Source organism: Carassius auratus, unplaced genomic scaffold, assembly GCF_003368295.1.
Source record: "Carassius auratus strain Wakin unplaced genomic scaffold, ASM336829v1 scaf_tig00001753, whole genome shotgun sequence".
Classification (NCBI taxonomy): domain Eukaryota; kingdom Metazoa; phylum Chordata; class Actinopteri; order Cypriniformes; family Cyprinidae; genus Carassius; species Carassius auratus.
Window position 1 is genome coordinate 29,265 of NW_020523394.1, and position 20,736 is coordinate 50,000.

General features: G+C 38.4%; 1 protein-coding gene across 1 annotated transcript in view; it reads left to right on the plus strand.

The window, feature by feature from the left end:
• Nucleotides 1-1,055: 1,055 nt before the first annotated feature.
• Nucleotides 1,056-20,736, plus strand: part of LOC113069546 (fibroblast growth factor 18-like) — a 20,515-nt gene continuing 834 nt past the window's right edge. The window contains exons 1-5 of the mRNA XM_026242687.1: nucleotides 1,056-3,226; nucleotides 16,137-16,176; nucleotides 16,986-17,163; nucleotides 19,232-19,338; nucleotides 20,508-20,736. The exon at nucleotides 20,508-20,736 is cut by the window's right edge and continues 834 nt beyond it. Of these exons, the coding sequence (XP_026098472.1) occupies nucleotides 3,195-3,226; nucleotides 16,137-16,176; nucleotides 16,986-17,163; nucleotides 19,232-19,338; nucleotides 20,508-20,736 (586 nt within the window). The 5' untranslated portion in view covers nucleotides 1,056-3,194. The remainder of the gene's footprint in view (nucleotides 3,227-16,136; nucleotides 16,177-16,985; nucleotides 17,164-19,231; nucleotides 19,339-20,507) is intronic.

The window sequence follows — 20,736 nt, forward strand, 5'->3', positions numbered from 1 at the left end:
TGCAAAAGCAAAGACATGGCCAATCAATACTGCCGCTACAAGCAGCGAGCGGGGACTGAAGGAAGGAGAGGGGGAAAGACAATTGAACGAATTAAAGGAACAGGACAAAAAGAAAAACAATCTTTGAAAAAATCAGCCTTAACATTCATAGTAACAAAGCCAAAAATAAAAATAAAATAAATAAATAACAATCCAAGAGTTATACACTTAACACAGGGTTTTCATACTTTTTGACCAGTGAATTTATGTGGCTTTTCCATGACCTTTCCAGTCATTTGTGATTACCAGATGAGGATTCACAAATTAATCATTCAGAGCGATTTTAATCAGTTTCATTGAAAAGAAGCCACTCGAAAAGACAAATTTGCACACAAATCAGACAATCACTATAGTTCATGGGCAAGATTCACTTGGTACAAGAACATCTACCCGATGAAATATTTTAGAGCATATTTAGTGCACACATTATATTTCCATGATGGTGGGAATATATATTATTTTGAAACAGTATGCTAAAAAAAAAAAAAAAATAGCAATTATAATGCAGCTGATATTACATCTGCTTCACTTGATATGAAGGCATATAAGATGCTCAGTTTTTCATACTGTGCCGAGTATGCATACCATGGACAATAATTTTATATAATGCAAAAATAAGAATAGTATGCTATTGAGAACGCAACTTAGTTGTTGCACTTGAATACCTGATGTTGTCAGAGATCAGAGATCAAGGGCAGAGATCCTACAGACGCCCTCTAGTGGAAGCACAGCATCTGGCTGTTGGAGGTGACGGACGTTGGAAGACCGGAGGGAAACGGTCTCTAAATGTCAAGTGGATTAATAATGGTTCTTATCTGCCTCTTCTTTCCTCCTCTCCGTCCCTCCTTTCCTCTCTTTTCCTCTGAAAAACAACTTTCCTTCCAATGGCACATACTTCAAGAGGTGGGAGAGGTTGAACAAGAAGCAAACATGAATGCATTTAGAGCAGAAAGTCGATGTGTGTGTGTGTGTGTGTGTGTGTGTGTGTGTGTGTGTGTTACAATGGGTAGAGGGGACCAAAGGGATGACCTGATTGTACCAATCACTGACCCTCATGCCCCACTATTTATAACTGTCTCCAAGCTCTCACACACATGCACTAATGTTGTGTATGAGTGTGTGCGTGGGTTATATTTAGTCATACTTTGAGCTCAAATAAGTTAGTTAAGTAGACAAAAGACATCCTGAATTAATCAAAGTTCCAAATATAGTTTTAATTGGGTACCTCCTTATAAAAACAGTCTTTGCATGATCAGGCGAATCCGTTTCCAGAGGTTTCCAACCAGTCAGGCTGGGAAACCAGCAAACAGACCCATGCTGGTTTTTCAAGGGTATAGGGTATGGTTAGTTGTTTTAGGTTTATATAAAAAACAACAGATGTCCATGGTATGCCCGATAGCTAAGTAAAATGTGTGTGTGTGTGTGTGTGTGTGTGTGTGTGTGTGTGTGTGTGAGAGAGAGAGAGAGATGTGGACGGGGTTCGGAGAGGGTGGGTGAGTGTTGGCTTGGCTGACCGTCTGCGGTTCTGTCGCGGTGCTGAGAAATGTTCCTTTTGGATCGGACCGTGAGCTTTCATACCTCCCTCTCGCTTTGAAACGAACCGTCTCTCTTCACTCTGCCCTCTTGAGTTTTACAGTTTTTACAGTCATGAATCGAAGACTCAAAATGCATCAAAAGCACTGAACTTCTGGAAGCACCGTAAAGCGCTCTGGCAGACGCTGTGCTTGTCCCGGTTTACGCGAGGTGGGGGATTTGGGCTTGAACCAGTGGCAGATTTCTACCCTCTTAAAGTGTGGGACCAGGCCTGGGCTTGAGTCAGGAGCGCGATGCGTCCCGGTGGGACCGCTGGCGCGTGCGCGCGCGCTCCTTTGTTACGAACGGTGACATTGGCTAGTGTTTAAGCTGTATTCGGGCGGCATCACGCAGAGACTGAGTAATCTCGTTTGGATCCAATGCGTGTGTTTGTGTGTGTAAGTAAGAGAGAGAGAGAGGTGGAAAGCAAAAGGAAAAGGAGCGAGGGAGAGAGAAGGGGGGCTGGGGAAGGAGGGTGGATTGATCTGAAATCTTGTTCTGCTTCAGAAGACAAACGAGCGGAGAGGAAACAAGCCGCGCAAACGCTTTCCAGCTTTGTTAGTTTTCGATCCAACGTTTACGTGAATTTGTGAATGAAAGCGGCTGAGGAAGAGGAGGAGGCGCAGGTTAAGTGGACGCTGCTTCCAGTGCACGCATCGCCTGCTTTAATGCGCAAAAAGAGGACGCGATTACCCTCACAGATCGAAGCGCTTTCTTCGGGCAGTCTTTTGCGCTGTTGTGGGGGGAGCTGCAAACTTTCTTCATTTTAAAAAAATAAAGAAAAACTCAGATTGCATTCTTTCCCACTTCAAACATTTCGGAGGTGATGTCATCGGTCCGTGTTTTGGCTGCTGTTGCGCTGGAGCTCCAGAATTGAGTCCGAGAAATCAGGTGCAGGGAGCTGCGAGCGTGTGCCGCTTTCCTTCTGCTTTCACTTTTCCCCCCATCATCTGACCTGGACCGCGCCGCCGTCTCTCCGGCGCAGCAGCCATGACCGAGCACGCTCCACGGTACCCGGAGTCCAGCTCGCCGCCGATGCGTCTTCACCGCTCCATCCCCGTCCAGGTGCTCTGCCTCCCGCGGCGCGTCATTTCGCCCGAAGCGGATCAGCATTGACACGAACTCTCATGCGTGCGGATGCACTCTACGGAGTTTTAATCGTTATCTGTGGAAGGACATTTCCGGCAGTAAAAGTTAGGCTCGGACTGCTTGGAAAACACTGGGCACGAACCTTTTGCTGGCTTTCGAAAAGTTTGTTATGAGCGGAAACGACGAATAGGTGTGGGTCGCGTTTGAACTTCGTTTCACCTGTTCCTCAGACTCCGGAGGCTTGCGCTTCGCCCCGCCTCCTACCCCTTACCGACCGTGCACCGCGACCATCCGTGTCGGCGTCGGCGGCGCGCTCACACCCCGCTGACCCCTTGCCGCCCATTGAAGGAAAAAAGATGCAGTCCACCCGCGCCAGCGGGAACATCCGCGGACTCTCCATTCAAACGGATTAAACAAACCCGACGGACGTGAAGCTGTGACCCCGAAAGCCGTTTCGCAATCGCGCACGGAGCCACACGGACGCGGAGGAAGCGATGTGGGCCTTTCTCTCCACGGTGGCTGTCTTGTAAGTCATTTGTGAATGAGCTCATGCAGAATGACTCTTAAATGAATCGTTACCTAAGTTGTAATACGTAAATTTTTAATCAAAAGCAGTCTGTGTTCACACTCTTCACTGACGTGACAAACTCCAAGTCTTGCATATATAATGACCTCATGACATCACCCCTCTGGGTTGCCATGGACACAGATGTCAATCACACCCAGCTCAGGTAAGTCCATGTCCAATGAAAACAGGTCACTTCCAAAGGTGTGTCTGCCACTCTCCATATTTTCTTTTCTTTTTTGTTGTGCACACATGGCAGTCATCTTGAGATGGTTATCATTCCTTTCCCAAATTGCGGATGGGACCAAAGGGCCTCTGATAATCCACTCTGGCCAGAATCCCGACGCTCCCCTGGGCAGACAGAGAGGCTGTCTGGTCCTGTCCCACCAAATTACTAATAATAACACCCAAGACTGGTTGTTGTAGCAGGCATGGAGCTGGCACCTTATCTGCTGTCTGGATAGAGCGGAGCGCATGTGACCTTCTCAGACAGGAAACTGTAGTTTAGAGACAGAAAAACATCAAACAGAGTTTTTACATTCTCAGACAGTTGTACAGAATTAGCCAGGAATTGTGCAAGTGAGACTAGATCATGTTTGCCGACTTGTTCTCAAGGCTGGTCTCATTACAGGCAGATTTACTTCATCTGATAATAATCTAAATTAGTGGTTCAGGGTCTGGTGAAACAGAAGATGACAGTGGACGCAGATGTCTTGAAGTCTTATTTTCCTGTGTCAGGTGCGCTTAGAGGTTATTTATTTGTGATGAGGTGAAGATACATTGGTTGACATTTATCAGACATGTTTCATTCAAAAATTTCTCAGAGGTGCACATGTGGTTTAGTCATTTGCTCAAGGCCAAAGTGAAAAGCAGTAGACATTAGTGCACTAATGCAACCAGGACAGACATTTCCAAACCATATGCTCTACAATATTGACCACATATACAAACCATTCAACTTCAAAAGGCTAAAATCAAGTTGTTTACAATGTAATTAATGTGACATTTACTAGCAATTATGACAGTCAATTATGCGTTTATATCTCACAATTATGACTTTGCTTGTCAGAATTGCACGTTTTTCTGAGTTTGTCTCACAATGTTGAGTTTATATCTCACATTTCTAAGAAAAAATAATTGTGAGATTTTAAACAAACTTGAGAGGAAAGAGTCGGAATTGTGAGATAAAAACACAAACTGCTCAACCACAATGGTTTTTCTGATACATCTGGTGACAAAGGAAGTCCTACAGGTTTTTACCAATAGGAGATGGATAGATGCAAAACAGGTTTAAAATTATTCATGTGAACTTTAACAGGAGTGAAAATCTAGGAAAAGATATTCCCATATAAAGACATACAGTCATCTTGAATGAGTGCAGTAGAAACCGAGGCTTTTACTGTGACATGTAACGTGAGTGAAGCACACAGACGGGATTTTCTGTTCCTGTAGATCTTTCAGAGAACATTAATTTTGAGCATCGACCCGACTCGCAGCACCTTCAGTCCTGACTGCATTTCTCTTCCTTTCCCTGCACTGCTGTATTGTTGGCCAGCGGTGTAAATTGTGCTTGAAGGGTGTGCGGGGTGATTTGGGATATGACTCCACCTCGCTGCGCTCAACTCTACACATGAACGCCTTCAGGAATCGTTCGGTCTCAGGTTTGATGATGTCATCACCCTGCTTGTTTTGGCCGCTGACATTAGTGCTCAGAAGAGTAAAGCTCGCAGCTACCTTCTTTCTCTCTTTCTCTCTCTCTTTCCCCTTTCCCCCACCTTTCTCTCTCTCTCTGGCAGACCGCAGGCTCGTTGCGGTTTGGGAGGGATACGGAGAATCCGAGGTTGCAGCTGAAGTAGTTTTTTTTGCATTTTCTTTCCCTTTTCCCCTGACTCACTCTCTCTCTCTCTCTCTCTCTCTTTGTGAAACACTACTGTTTTAACAGCTGAGAGTTCTTACGGGACCCAGAGCCAGTCTCACCTGCGCAGCCAGGGTTAGGCAGTTACACCAACCGTACATGCACAGATCCGCAGCCAACTTGTGCTGATCTGCGGCCAGCATGCACAGATTTGCAGTTTGCATGTGCAAATTTGCAGCCTGCATACAGTGTGTGCAGAGCCACTGTGCATGCATGACCTCAGAGAAACACATGCACACTAATGCACATCAGTCAAAATTACAACAAGCGTCTATAGTAAACACATAGATGCCATCAAAGCTCATAAAGCACTAAATATACTCAATAACATTCATAAGGCCTTATTAATGGTCACATAAATTGCTTGACAAGCACTGAAACTGGAAGAAGTACTGTATTGTATCTTCATTTGTATAAACAGCTTCATATATATTCACATCAGAAATGCAGACAGCGTAAATCAGAGCACAACGGGTATGCATGGATCAAAAAAACAAGACACACAGGTGTTTATGTGAGCACATGCACACACACATAAATACAGATGAGAATCTGGTCAACACATGCACATCTGCTCAGTTATGGCACGAGGTGTGTGGCCGTTCGGGGACTCAGGTACAAAGGGTCAAAGCACAGGTGTGTGTCAGCCAGACGGGGGAAGTCTATGCCGTTTAGCAACAGGATACACAGCGTCTCTGTTCACACTATTTACACTGTAAACGTGATACCAAGAACACAGACAAACATGCATGCTTGTGAACATATTGGGCCAGTATGAGTGGGGAAAAAAGGGCCTCGATCTGTTATGAAGATGCCCATTTTACATTTTCCTACATCTTGTTTCTCTTGATGTGGAGGAGTTTAGTAATGGAGGAAAATGTTTTGAGAGTGCGGTGACACCTGCATTTAATGACTTGTTTTATGTGCTGCATGAATGCCAGGAAATGATAGAACAGAATGGCAGATCATCTCCAAGAAACGGATTGGTTGGAATAGCTTATAGATTATTCAGCATCAAGGGGTTTTTCTAGTTAATATGACTAACTGAACCATCTGGTTGTGAAACCCATCCAAAGTAGTAACTTTTTCCCCTAATCACTCTGGAGTTGCAGGGATATGATATGAATAACTTGCATGGCATAAAAACAACAAATAAATATCATATAGGCCTACACTGTAAGGTCATATCCTATAAAATGAAATAACTTATTCATCACAGCTCAGGGTTTGGGATTACGGCTGCATCCAACATCAGACACTTTCCTATTATATAGTTGGCAAAACAAAGTAGTATGTTCGAATTCACAGTATTCATAAAACAGTAGGCAAAATACTTTTTCTGCTGAGATTGTGAAGTGCACATCTAATGGTCCCATGAGGCCATGGGAGAGGATTTGTGAACAGCAGTAAAGCAATGCAACTAACTGTCACATGACAGTGACATGACAAATGTAGTACGTCCAAATTACATTACTACACATATTTGTACCAAATAGTTTTTTTTTTTAACAGTTGCAAAGTAATTTTTTATTCAGAAGAATTACCCGTTAAGAGAGTATATGATTTCAGACGCAGCCCATATGCGCATCTTCTGGTCATCAACCAATCAGTGTTGTCATTTTGCAGCTCCACACTCATTAGTCACATGGCATGAATGGCCTCAGCGGGTTGGCTCACGAAACCTGTATGCAAAATGAACCTGGATGCTTTATTCAATCCCTGAGTGTTCAAAGGTTAAAATGTTCATATCATGGAAAACATAACTTAATGGGAACATTCAAAAAACACTCTTCTTACTACAGTAGAACTACAGCAGTACTCAGAGGTTAGTCCATCATAACAGATGTCTTTTACACACAATCTCTAAAGACTGGCACATTCATCTTACAGTCTTCCTCCAAGGGGTTTATTATTTTGTGGTAGTTTATCAGAATACAGACAAGTATCATCAGACAGACTATGACTGTAAATCACGTTTGGGTAGTCAAAGGGGTTAAATGATGCGATTTCAAGTTCTTTTCTCTTTGGAGTGTTACGAGCTCTGGGTGCAGAAGATCTGTCGAGTTGCAAAGACTAAAAGACTCAAACCCAAAGAGATATTCTTTATCAAAGTTAAGAGTCAACCACGCCCCCCTAAAATGACTCCTTCTAACACACTTCCACAAGTCTATGTCACGATATGGGAAGATTTGCATAATGCCGCCCAAATGTTCACACCAAGAAAAAAGGCATAACTTTTATTCTCGCTGTTACTGCCGGTTCCATGTTGTGGAGAAATTGTGTTTTTCGTTGTGAGAGCGAAACTTCTTTGTTTGGCCTTCCAAAAGAGGACACAACTAGAAATCAGTGGATAAGCTGTATTTACAACACCCTTCAAGAACAATTCAATCCAAATATTTGTGCAACGCATTTTACGGAGCACGAGGACTGTTTACTGTGAGAGTAGCTTGCAACATGGTATTTTATTAACAAATTTCAGGCAGGACGACATGCAGATAATCAATGTGGCCAATTCACTCTCAATAACCGCACCATCCATCCAACCACCTCGAGAGACAACGCACAGATAATCAATGCAACCAATTCACCATCAGTAATCACCTATCCAACCCACCACAAGAGAGAACCACTATAAATAATCATAGCAGCCTTACCTTCATTCTCTCTAGTCCTTCAGCATCCCTCCTCCAGCGACTCCTCACCGTCGACCGATTCTGGATGGGAGCGTTCAGTGTTCGGGCTGATGCAGACCTCGGAGCCCTTGCCCTGGGCAGCACACCAAATACACATATTATTGTTCTCGCTTTATTATCTGCAAGACAAACTCATGAAACCAGTGTCTGTTTCTATAATGTGAGCCTTTTCCATATTTGCAAGGACAGTCTGGCACTTCTGACTCACAGTCTGTAAGCATGTATACATATGTAAAGGATCTGCCACTGATTTAGTTTTAAGCAGTGTAGAGCAGAGCTTGTTGTTTGTCATTTGTCTGATCACAAATGCACACATGGAATTATGTTTACACAGTGCAATACTCAATCCAACGCCTAATAAGACTGTGTAAGTCATTATAATTAGTATTTATGTCATCACTGGATACTCGTTTAAAATGGGTTTTATTGTTTTTGTCTTGTTGTGCTGGGACACACGTCATCCACGAGTATGGTCACACGCTTGAGGCATTCGGCCAATCACAATGCACTGGATAGCTGGCCAATCAGAGCACACCTCGCTTTTTAGACAGATGAGCTTTGTAAAAAATGTGTTTCTGAAAGGTCAAGCATAGAGGAGAAGGAATAATGTGCATTATATGGAAAATATGATTTTTTTAAACCTTAAACCGCATAAACACATTTAATTACACCAAATAATATTATTTTTAGCAACATCATATGACCCCTTTTAGTGTACAGCAGTGGTGAACATAGGACCATGGGTAAATTTTGCAGCTATTATAGGGTGTGTGAGTGTTCCTGTGGTTTGTTGTTTAAGTAGGGAGTGTTTAGAAGATGCATACAACACATTTGTAAAAAAAATAATAATTATAATAATAAAAAAAAAAAAAAAAAAAAAACAATAATAATAATAATAATAATAATAATAAAACAATTTAAAAAAAATGAAATTGTGAATATTTTATTTTATTTGATAGTATAGTCTGCAAAAAAAAACTAACATATGCATTAGGGTGAGTAAATTAAAAAGTTTTGGGTGAACAGTATTCCATTAGCAGTGTAATTTTAGCATTATATATACAGTACAGACCAAAAGTTTTAACACGCCTTCTTATTCAAAGAGTTTTCTTTATTCTCATGACTATGAAAATTGTAGAGTCACACTGAAGTTGTGGCCTAATGGTAAGAGAGTCGGACTCCCAATCGAAAGGTTGTGAGTTCGAGTCCCGGGCTGGCAGGAATTGTGGGTGGGGGGAGTGCATGTACAGCTCTCTCTCCACCCTCAATACCACGACTTATGTGCCCTTGAGCAAGGCATTGAACGCCCAACTGCTCCCCGGGCGCCGCAGCATTAAATGGCTGCCCACTACTCTGGGTGTGTGTTCACAGTGTGTGTGTGTGTTCACTGTTCTGTGTGTGTGCACTTTGGATGGGTTAACTTATTTCTGAGTATGGGTCACCATACTTGGCGGAATGTCACTTCTATACAGCTGCATACATTTTTTTATTTCAGTTTTATTTTTTTTTAGTACATTACTTTAAAGTAAATAAAATTGAGAATTATATATATATATATATATATATATATATATATATATATATATATATATATATATATATATATATATATATATATACATATTTATTAATTTTTTTTCTTTCTGTAAACATTTGTTTTATTTCAAATTAAATTTGTTAATGGTTTTAATTTTAGTTAACTATAATAATCTTGTCCACTAGCTTGCATTGCACCTGTAGCATTCCTTTAATTGTGATGCAGTACGATTGAACGCGAAGCATTATGAGTGCATGTGTATGTTAAGTGTGTGTTGACAGACATGATGAAGAGTGTGTGTGTGTGTGTGTGTTTGGTTGCAGCTGTCAGCTGGTTAGATGCTTCCTTCTCTCTCTCTCTCTCTCTCTCTTCATAGCTGAGGCATTGTGGGGGAGTCATTCATTCTCTATTTCCAGACAGGGAAACAAGAGAGAGGAAGGGAGAGAAAGAGCAAGGGATTAAAAATGACAAGATGAGAAACACTCTCAATTCCTTTCATATCTCCTCCATTCCTGTCTTTTTTCCCCTCTGGCATGTTTTCCTCTGTTTTCGGCGTCTCCACTGACCCCGACAGTGATTTCATTTGCGAGGTGAATTTTTGGGATGTAAACAAGCGACGGCCCGCAGCTGAATCATCCGGAATAAATCAAAAACTACCGTCTTATCGCGACTGGCGGAATATTAATGTCGAAAAGAGCCGCAATTCTCACCCATCCTAAATGTCAACCGGAGGAAACCTCATTGACTGGGAATCTCACAGAATGAGCTCAGAGATTCGCTGTTACATCAGGTGTCAGAGGACATTTCTGCAATGGATCATGTCAGAGTTACTGGAAGCATCTTCTGAATAAGCATTCACACACAACACTAATGCGGTAAAAGATGAAGCATTTCATTTCTGCATCACCGAACTGAATCACAAACTTATTAATAAAAAATAAAGGTTTCCAAACACTCCATTGGTCTTCCATTGACTGGACAAACACACAGCCTGTGTGCCAAACTCAGGCCAATGGCTTACTAATAATTTACTTACATTCTTAAAAATTCATGTTTTTTTATTTGCATTGTTATTTCAATGAAGAACCCTAAACATCCATGGAATCTTTCCATTGCAGGTTCTTTATAGTGTAAAAAAATAAAAAATAAAATAAGGTTATTGACATTATAGTATTTTAATGTTCTTGACATTAAGAATCATGTTGGTTCTTTTAAGAACTGTTAACAAGTCACTTTTGGAACCAAAAATAGTTTTTCAATCACACTGCCATGCAAACTCCCTTAAGGAAACTTTAAGAATTTACAGCCAATTTATAATCATACTAGTAGTTTGCTTAAAAGTCAACTATAATCAATGACATTTCTGACTAGTGTCAAAAAGCATTTTGGCCTCACTAGTATAACAAACTTGTCCACACACCCACATGCTCATGATTTCAGACATTCGGTCACGGGGAGGTCGCGGGGTCACTGGCGAGACGATAAGGAGAAAGTGATGTGTTCCGCTGTTTTTACACCCACTCTCTCGCCTTCTCAATGAGTGTCATCACACTGAACACACCCACACCACCCAGAAAGAGAGATCTGATACACTATTTCCCTGAAACATTTGCCAAGAGTGTGGAAAGGAAACAGGAAGGGAAAGATAAGTTGTAAATTAGTTCAACTAAAAGTGTCTGCTACATGACTAAATGCAAATGTAATGACTGAGAGATTAACAGAAAAATGTTCCTCAGCCTGATGATCATATTTCATCAATCAGATGACAAAAGGCATAGATGCCTTCTCAACTTTCCCTTCTCAGGTTCTCAACTCTGGCCCTCGAGATCCACTTTCCTACAGAGTTTAGCTCCAAACTTGATCAAACTCACCTGTCTGTAACTAACAGAAATCCCGAAGACCTTGGTGAGCTTGGTGTGTTTGACAGGGTTGGAGCTAAACTCTGCAGAAAAGTGGACCTTGCAGGCCAGGGTTGAAAACCCCTGTGTGCAACTGCAAAGTTTTGATCTCATTGATCATAAAGAGTGCTTAGAAATTTGAATATCAACTATGAAACAGTAGGTTTATAAGGGGTGATATCTCCCAGACAGCAGTGAAATTAATGAAAGAAAAAGGACATCTTTGCTGGAGACTTATAGACGTTCCTCCTTTGATGCAGAAGTCAAAGATCTCAATACAAACCCAATTAATCAAATATATCCAAGATTAAATGATCTGAGATGATTTTATAGTTCCATACACGGACTGTATGAGTCATTTCTGTCTAGTTTTATTTCTCGTAAGGAGGAAATTTAAGAAACTGCATTGTGTTCAAAAGACAATAGTGTCATTATTCAGCTCAATTTAGTTCAATGTTGATACAATTTATTTTAACGCTGCACCAAACTCATGCCAAATGATTGATCAGACGTCGCTTTTTTGGGGGAGCTCAAAACAAAGTGTCTCACAGTGTTGTCTCTGCATATTATCCTGGGATAGGAGGAAGTGTTTTTACATCAGAAAAATTGTGCACGTCATCTTCAAGCGTCTCTGAACAGAAATAAAATCTGTTCCTCTACTGGTTTCTAATGTTTGAGTCTGCAGCAGGCGTTAGTCCCATAGGGGCCTGTGGTCTCCTCGTTGGCTGTCATAACATCGGACTTTTCACACTGACTTATGTTGAGCAGACGTACTGATCCGTCCTGCAGGTCTGTTCGATTTCAAAGTCACAGTCCCCTGCCAGAACAGGGCCTGTGGTGATGGAGAAGTTTACCGTGGGCCTTTCAGCTGCAGCGCTGCCCTCTTCTACTTGCTCTTATATGCTTAAAATCTTACTCACACCCACAGTCTTCCAAGTTTCCATTAAATTGTGAGTTGTCAGGTTTTTCCATTTTTTGCAACAACATGTGGCAATTAAAACAAGGGGAAGTAGTTTAGAATCATCATTCAATTTGTATAATCTATTTTCTAAATACATGACCAATTTATCTGTGCATGTTTCTTTCTTCTTTTTTATGTTTTAACCTTGTAATGTTTGAGTTTGAGCCAGTTAACAATATATATATATATATATATATATATATATATATATATATATATATATATATATATATATATAAGTCGAGTCAAGTCACCTTTATTTATATAGCGCTTTAAACAAAAAAGATTGCATCAAAGCAACTGTGTCAATAATGCAAAATGACAGTTAAAGTTATTTAATTATTGAATTCAGTATGAGTCTAAGGACATTTTGTTAACGTTGCTATTAATGGGATAGCTCTCGAAAAACTCACCCTCAAGGTATCCTAGGTGTATAATAATTTGTGCAATGAAATTATATATATATATATATATATATATATAATGTTCTGGCTCTTCCAGGCTTTATCAAGGCAGTGAAGGGGGGTCAAGATTTTGAAGCCCAAAAAAGTGTATCCATTCATCATAAAAGTACTCCATATGGCTCCGAGGGGTTAAGAAAGGCCTTTTTGAAGTGCATCAATGCATTTTTGTAAGAAAAATATCCATATTAAAAATGTTATAAAACAATCTCTAGCTTATGCTATCTGTTGCACGCGCTTTCACGAGAGTGTTATTCCTGTGGATGATGTTGGACATAGGTGTATAGTGTAAGCTCTGTTAAGAACTCTTTTGCTGAATGTGACTTGAGCTTTGTTGAAGCATCCCAGATATACACGCAAACGCACCATTTAAAGACTAATAAAATACATGGCTTAAACAATTCACTTCTTCAACGTAGTTTTCCTTTGCTGTAAACAAAACTTGGTCCTAGTGAGACATCCAACATCACACTGGAGCATCACTCTCTCTTGAACACACGCACGACAGCTAATGGAAGCTATTATGGTTTACAGTTTTAAATATGTATATTCTTATTACAAAAACACATTGTTTCACTTCAGAAGGCCTTTATTAACCCCCTGGAGTTGTGTGGAGTACTTTTATGATGGATGGATGCACTTTTTTGGGCATTAAAATCTCAAAAGCTTGGAAGATTCAGGATATTGCATTCTAATGTGAGGCGATTCATCTGAAAGAAGAAAATCATATATACCTAGGATGGCTTGAGGATATAGGAGTAAATCATGGGGGCATTTTCATTTTTGGGTGAACTATGCCTTTAAATTATTAAAACGGTATTTCTGAATGTTGTCTTAACATACAGTTTTTTAAATGTTTTAGAACCGTTTAAATTTTTTTCGGTTATGAAAATGTTAGAGAAAACATTAAGGAGATGTTCAATTTATTTATTAATTTTTTTTCACTTAGCAAATATTATGCAAACTTTACTTTTTGAACTTTCTGAAAATTCCGAAAATGTAGTTAGTAGTAGCCTATTAAAAATAAACAAATGAACAGTCAACTAAAATATAATATAATATAATATTATATATATATATATATATATATATATATATATATATATATATATATATATATATATATATATATATATATATTCCATAAACAATGAATAAATAACTTTTTTGTGATACTGTTGAGAACGTTATTGAAGACCAGTTAACTTTTAATGAACATTTTACCAACACTACTGGAAGAATGATTGTTCATAACTTGTCATAACTGGATCTTCCAGCAAAAATAACACATGGTGACTTATGCAGGACTCCAGTCATTTAATCCGCTGAAACCCCGCCCTTATCTGAATGCCACACCCACATCTTAACGTTCAATCAACAAATGATGCTAAGAAGTTTTTTCTTTTTCCAAAATGGATGTTTTTCAGAGAGCAGACTGTTATGATGTGTTTCTAGTTATTAACGTTCCAGCTTTTTCATATATATATATATATATATATTTTTTTTTTAAATGTATGCACATTAATTACACTATATTTTGTGTTATATTACATTAGTATTAAATAATAGAAAACACTTGCTGCTGTCACTGTGCAAGTGTTTCTAACACAAGTAGCTGAGGGAGTGATGGCACACCACAATACGGAGAAAAAAAGAGCTGTTACTTCATCCGCTTCATTGCGACTTATTTTAAAGGGCACCTATTATGCAAAAAACACTTTTACATGGTGTTTAGACATAAATGTGTGTTGGCAGTGTGTGAATACATCCTCCTTTCAATGATAAACGCTGTTTTTCTTCTCTATAGAGCTTTTAAAGGGGTCATATGAAGCGATTTCAAGTTTTCCTTTCTCCTCGGAGTGTTACAAGCTGTTCGTGCATAGATAAGATCTCTAAAGTCATGAAGACTAAAGTCTCAAACCCAAAGAGATATTCTTTATAAAAATTAAGACTCATTCAAGCCCTCCTAAAAAACGCCTCATTTAAACACACCCGCAAATGTCTATGTCACTGTTTGGGAAGATTTGCATAACACTGCCCAAATGTTAATGCAAAGGCGGCGTAACTTTGATTCTGGATGTAGTCTTCTCGCTATAGGTTTCGTTGTGAAAGCGAAACTGCTTTGTTTGGCTTTCCTAAAGAGGACACATCTAGAAAGTAGTAAAGTAATATTTACAACACTGTTCCAAACCAGTCCAACCCAAATAGTATATGTGTGCAGTGCATTTTACGGGAGGACTGCTTCCTGAACCAGTAGCCCACAATGTGTCTGTGCACAAAGGCTGTTTCTATAAAGTTGGGCAATTGCAAATATGTTTACATATTAAAAAAAAAATTGCCACTGCAACCCTCTACATCTAATCTTCCTTCTGGCTACTAAATGATGTCTAATATTAGCCAATGGCTAATAAATTTTCAGATTTTACTCGCCAGTGTGTTAGTTGGAGGCTAAGTATAAGTTTAGCACAGATATATTTTCCCTCGCGAACACTGAACTCACTCTCTGTCGCTCTGTGCACAACGCACCTGTATTTAAATGTACCGTAAACTCTAGTGTTAAGGCACATCGTCGTCGCTTTCTCTCACACACACGCAGAGAAAGAGAACTGATGCACTTTATTTAAACAATATTCTTTGTCGTATTTTCCTGTCAAAATAACGCCATTCCTATATAAGTCTTCAGCTGTCAAGAACTACCGGGATTTACGGTAGTGGGTGGAATTAATGCACAAACAACAATCTCATTGGCCAGGAACCAGCAGCTTATTTGCATTTAAAAATACAGACACGCAAAACAGTGTGTTTCTGCTTCAAATCAAAATAGGCTTTTTCAAAATTATATAATAAATGATCTGTGGGGTAGTTTGAGCTGAAACTTCACAGACACATTCTGGGGACACCTAGTCTTATTTTGTATCTTGTAAAAAGGGGCATAATCGGTGCTGTTTAAGTTACCAACACAGCAGCCAATTCTGATTGGTCGATGATATTTCTGTTGTTTTTTGTAATATCCTTGTTGACTTTTTTCTTTTTTTATGGTGCTTAATGTACTAATTGTACATTTAAATTTATATTTTTTGGAAGTAAAAAAGAATAAGTCATTTTATAATTTATAGTGAAAACATAAATTGACAATCCCAGAATTCCATGTGACACTTCCAAATTCATGGTTTTTCATTAAAACAACTATTTATTTTCTCTGTTAATTTCACATTTCACTGTCTATCTGCATTTCAGGTGGGATGTATAAACCATTTCGGCCTGATATAAGACTGCTGTTGAGAATTTATTTTTTATTTTGTATAATGAACAATCAAGCAGGGCTTTGGGATGCCGGGTGGATTTGTTTTTGTTATCATGGTAACACACACCTGACCGTGATTGCTCTTTCTTTCTGGCTCCTCAGGTATATCCAGATGATGCTGGTCATGTGCAATCCTCTACAGGTGAGTAACCTGAAATCAAAATAACCCATTCACTGCACATTACTGGTCTTACTGTGCATGATTCAGTATGTTCATGTTATTTCAAATATGTTATCTTCATAATCCAACATGAAAATAGTCTGACTTAATGTGGTACCAGTTTACAATAAGACTACGTAACTACTGTATGAGAAATGCATGAGAAATACATTTTTACAGCCTTCATTAATCTGTTAATGTTAAAAACAGTTCAGTTGCTGTCATAAATATTAAAGTATAATCAACTAGGTTTAAGTCATTTTAATTTAAAATTAAAAACAATCGTGAAATTTCATATAACTTAATATAACAAAAACTTGATGCTGACAAACTGATTACATTGAAAAACATAAGTTGCAATTTTTAACGACTTTGTTTGACCATGTCAGTTCCCAGTGCTTTAACTTATGTTAATATAACATTTTTGATTTTAGAAAAATAAAAAAGAATAAAAACTAAATATTTTTTAAATAAAAAAATATATAGATAATATCAAACGTGAATACATAAAATAAAAAAATAAAAATAAAAATACTGTTAGTATATGTGTATAAGCTCTGGAGGCTAAACATGACCAGCAGTAGATCATTAAAAACCACTGCAAACTCCTTTTCTGATCTGAAGTAAGTATGTGCTTTAACAATACACATCATAAATTCAATCTAGGCTAACCACAGTGATTCTTTGGTAGTGATGAGTTCAGAAATGGTTTTCACAGTGAGTTCACTACAGAAAAATGTCAGAATACAGGGGGAAATAAAGACTGGATGTGTGTGGTCTGTTGCCTGCAGGTGTTTGGAGTGGACGGGGTGAATTTCAGCGTGCATGTGGAGAATCAGACTCGTGCACGAGACGCCATGAGCCGGCGACATCATCGCGTGTACCAGCTTTACAGCCGCACCAGTGGGAAACACGTCCAGGTGTTCGGACGCAAAATCAGCGCCCGAGGAGAGGACGGAGACAAATATGGTAACAACAACACACACACAAACACTCAAGAAAGACCACCCACAAACACAGAGGAAACAGAAAAAGTAGAAGAAAAAGACGCCGCTACTGCTAATACAGTGATTCAGACAGAGAGAAAAAGATGTCAGTGAATTCTGTTGATATTCCAAGAGAACAAGTATATTGTGATATACATCATTGCAGTAATACTAAACTACTAATATCATAGGTTTTAGCCATATCATCATAATTGCCAGTTCCAATACCTACCAAACAATTGCACATTTTCTCTTTTCAAAATTATGAATTTTGAGTATTAATGAATGAAGATGTCTCCATCAGCCACCCTGAGCTTTAGATAAAAATAATCTCTACCTTTGTTTACTCCTTTCTCCCCCCTATCCGTTTATCCAAAGGGCAACAAATCCCCCCCCCCCCCCCCCAAAAAAAAAAAAATATTTATTTATATTTTTTTTATTACTATAGTGGGGTTATTTTAGTAATTAAAACTAAATTGAAAACAATAAAAAAATATTCATCATTTGGAATAATTTTTCATTTTCATTTTATAAAATAGCTAAGATATTAATAAAAATGAACATATAATATTGACATAAAACAACAACAATAAAAAAATACACAAATTACTAAAAGTTTAACTAAAATTAAAATGACAATGGGAAATACAAAACTAATATGTCAGAATGCAACTGAATGAGAATATGTCCTTAATTCTCATACATATAACATTAGAATTCTGAAGATCTTAATGGTCCTAAACTGATTTTGTTTCATTTGTATGAGATATCATTTCTTACTCATTTCCTGCAAGAACATTTGACCTGGACATGAACATTGGAGATTCACCCTCATAATTCTGTCATTCTTTATTGTGAAAGTATTATTGAAAGCTTCCAGAGAGCATGAGGTTTTGTGGTCGACTCTCCTCATCAGAATATAAAGGGAAGAGACAGACGGGGAGATGGGAAGGGGGTGAGGATGAATGTATTTACACAGTGAGGGATGTCTGATGAGGAGAGATTGGAGGACGACAAAGAGGTCATTGATCTCTGGTGACCCCTGCGCTCATAAAGGTCACGCAAGAGCCATTTCAGAGCTTCAACTGCCATATCCTGAAACACACACACACAGGCTGAATGACCTCACTGAATGCTGACAGTAAACCATATCTGAAGGCTTTTTTATGTATGATGCATATTATAAATCTGGTTCACCCACCATTGCCAAAATGTATCCCACAATGCAATGCACTCCTTTCCACCTTCCATTTTCAAGATGAAGAATGAACCGGAAATAAGGCTCATTGTTTGATTGGGGAAAATTAATACATTTAGTACATATTTTACATATAGAAATTTGGATATAAAAAAGAAGTCATATTTACTTGCTATTTGGATGCCAAATTAAAAAAAAAATGACAAAAATGTAGCACATATACATTTTATATATTTGATCAAAATATGATTACAAGTTAAGTAAAACAACTGAAAATCATATTTCTGTTTATTTTGTTCCCTCAACAACTTAAACTTTACATAAGGGCCAGCATTTCTACAGTCCTGAACTTATGCGGGAATTGACAAATTGTGATTCTAGACCTGGAAAATTCATGAAGATTAATAAAACATAAAAAAAAAAAAAAAAAGTCCAGGAAATATTCATAAATTTGTATAGTTCTATCAAGCGTTAAAAATATGATCAGGTAGAAATTGTAATTCTGAGCTAATAACTACAATAATGATAAACATGAACTACTGAAAAAGTCTTGAAAAACGGAATTATGAACTGAAATTATTTTAATATATTACCAGAAGTCGTTACAGCAGAAGTACTAGAAATGTCATAGGCACTTAGGCAGAACACAGTACATACAATAATACAGTAAGCAGTACACTAGTGATTAATTCATAGCCACATGAGTGTGATGGCTGTCTAGCTCTGTCAACTGCTGATGTCATTTATATAGAGCTTCATTTGGCTTTAAACCATCATTTACGTCAATACAAAACCAGAACTCATGGTGATATTTTAGTAACGTCTGTCCGTCTCTCTCCTCTCTCTTCATAAGCCCAGCTCGTAGTGGAGGCAGACACCTTCGGCAGCCAGGTGCAAATCCGAGGGAAGGAAACCAATCATTACCTGTGTATGAACCGCAGAGGGAAACTCATAGGCAAGGTGAACTTCACTGCTGACTTCTTTCACTTTCTTTCTTTCCTGTATCACCTATTAAAACAAAGTTGAAGCAGGACATAAATACAGAAGAATAGCAATAGCAATTTCTGTATTTTGTGGAACATATTTAGATATTTTGAAGAATGGGTGGTACCAACCAGTGCTGAGTTCCAGAATATGGACAGAAATGATGTGGGAGCCAATAGAACCGAAGCTATTTGGTTACCAGCATCCTTCAAAATACGTGTTTTTGTGTTGCACAGAAGTCAGTCAGTCATACAGGTCTAGAAATAACACGAGGGGGGATAAAAGATGCAGATTTCTCATTGTTAGGTGGTCTATCACATTAAAATAATACACAATGTGGCTCTTGGCAACAATATTTTATCAAATGCTTTAAAATGAAGTAAAACAGTTCAACTAATTCCTATTTATTTAATGTATGTGTGAATTTTAAAAGTGTGATTTGTAAAGCTGGAAGAGTCATGGACATTTTTATAATGCTTATTCATTTTCTAGTCATGGCAAGTGCTAAAATAATTTGCTGAAAAATTGCCGTTTTGAGTAAAAAAATTGAAATACAATAGTAAATGGACTGGAAAATTACTAAAACTTGTGGAGTTATAAAATGTTGTTATTATTATTAAAATAATAAAACATTAGCAAAGAGTAATAATTACATTAAAAAAAAAACTTAAAATCATGTAGTTATGAATTACTTAAAATTCTTATTTGAAACCTGTGAAATTAAGGAATTTGATTATTATCATTTTAATTATTAAAATATATTAGCAATCCGTTTTTGTACACTAAAAAGTTTCATAACCAGCAACTTTGTCAATACAACAGACGTAACAAAAAAAGCACTGTAAGAAAAAAAAAATATGTATAATAACAGTTTAAAGACATTCTGTATAACCTTGAAACACAATGTAATGTGTAATTCAAAATATTGGTAAATCACCTGTGAAAAATCAATATGTAAATGTTCTTAATGTTAACACAGTACTTTGTGTCCTATTTTAAAGACTTTATCGTGTATCTCAGCCTACACATTTGTGACTATTAGTCCATGCTTGGGGTCTTTAATAAATGCATCAATCATGTAATGTTTGTGATCAAACTAACACATTTGTCTCTGTGTGTGCACATGGACTTTTCTGTGTCCCTAGAAAGCCAGCAATCGTAGTGCAGACTGCGTCTTCATCGAGATGGTTCTGGAAAACAACTACACAGCACTAATGTCAGCGCGCTATAATGGCTGGTATGTGGGCTTTACCAAAAGAGGGCGCCCTCGACGTGGTCCCCAAACACTTCCCAACCAGCAGGACGTCCACTTCATGAAGCGCTTCCCACCCGGAGAGCAGCCGGATTTAACGCCGTTCCGCTTCACTACGGTCA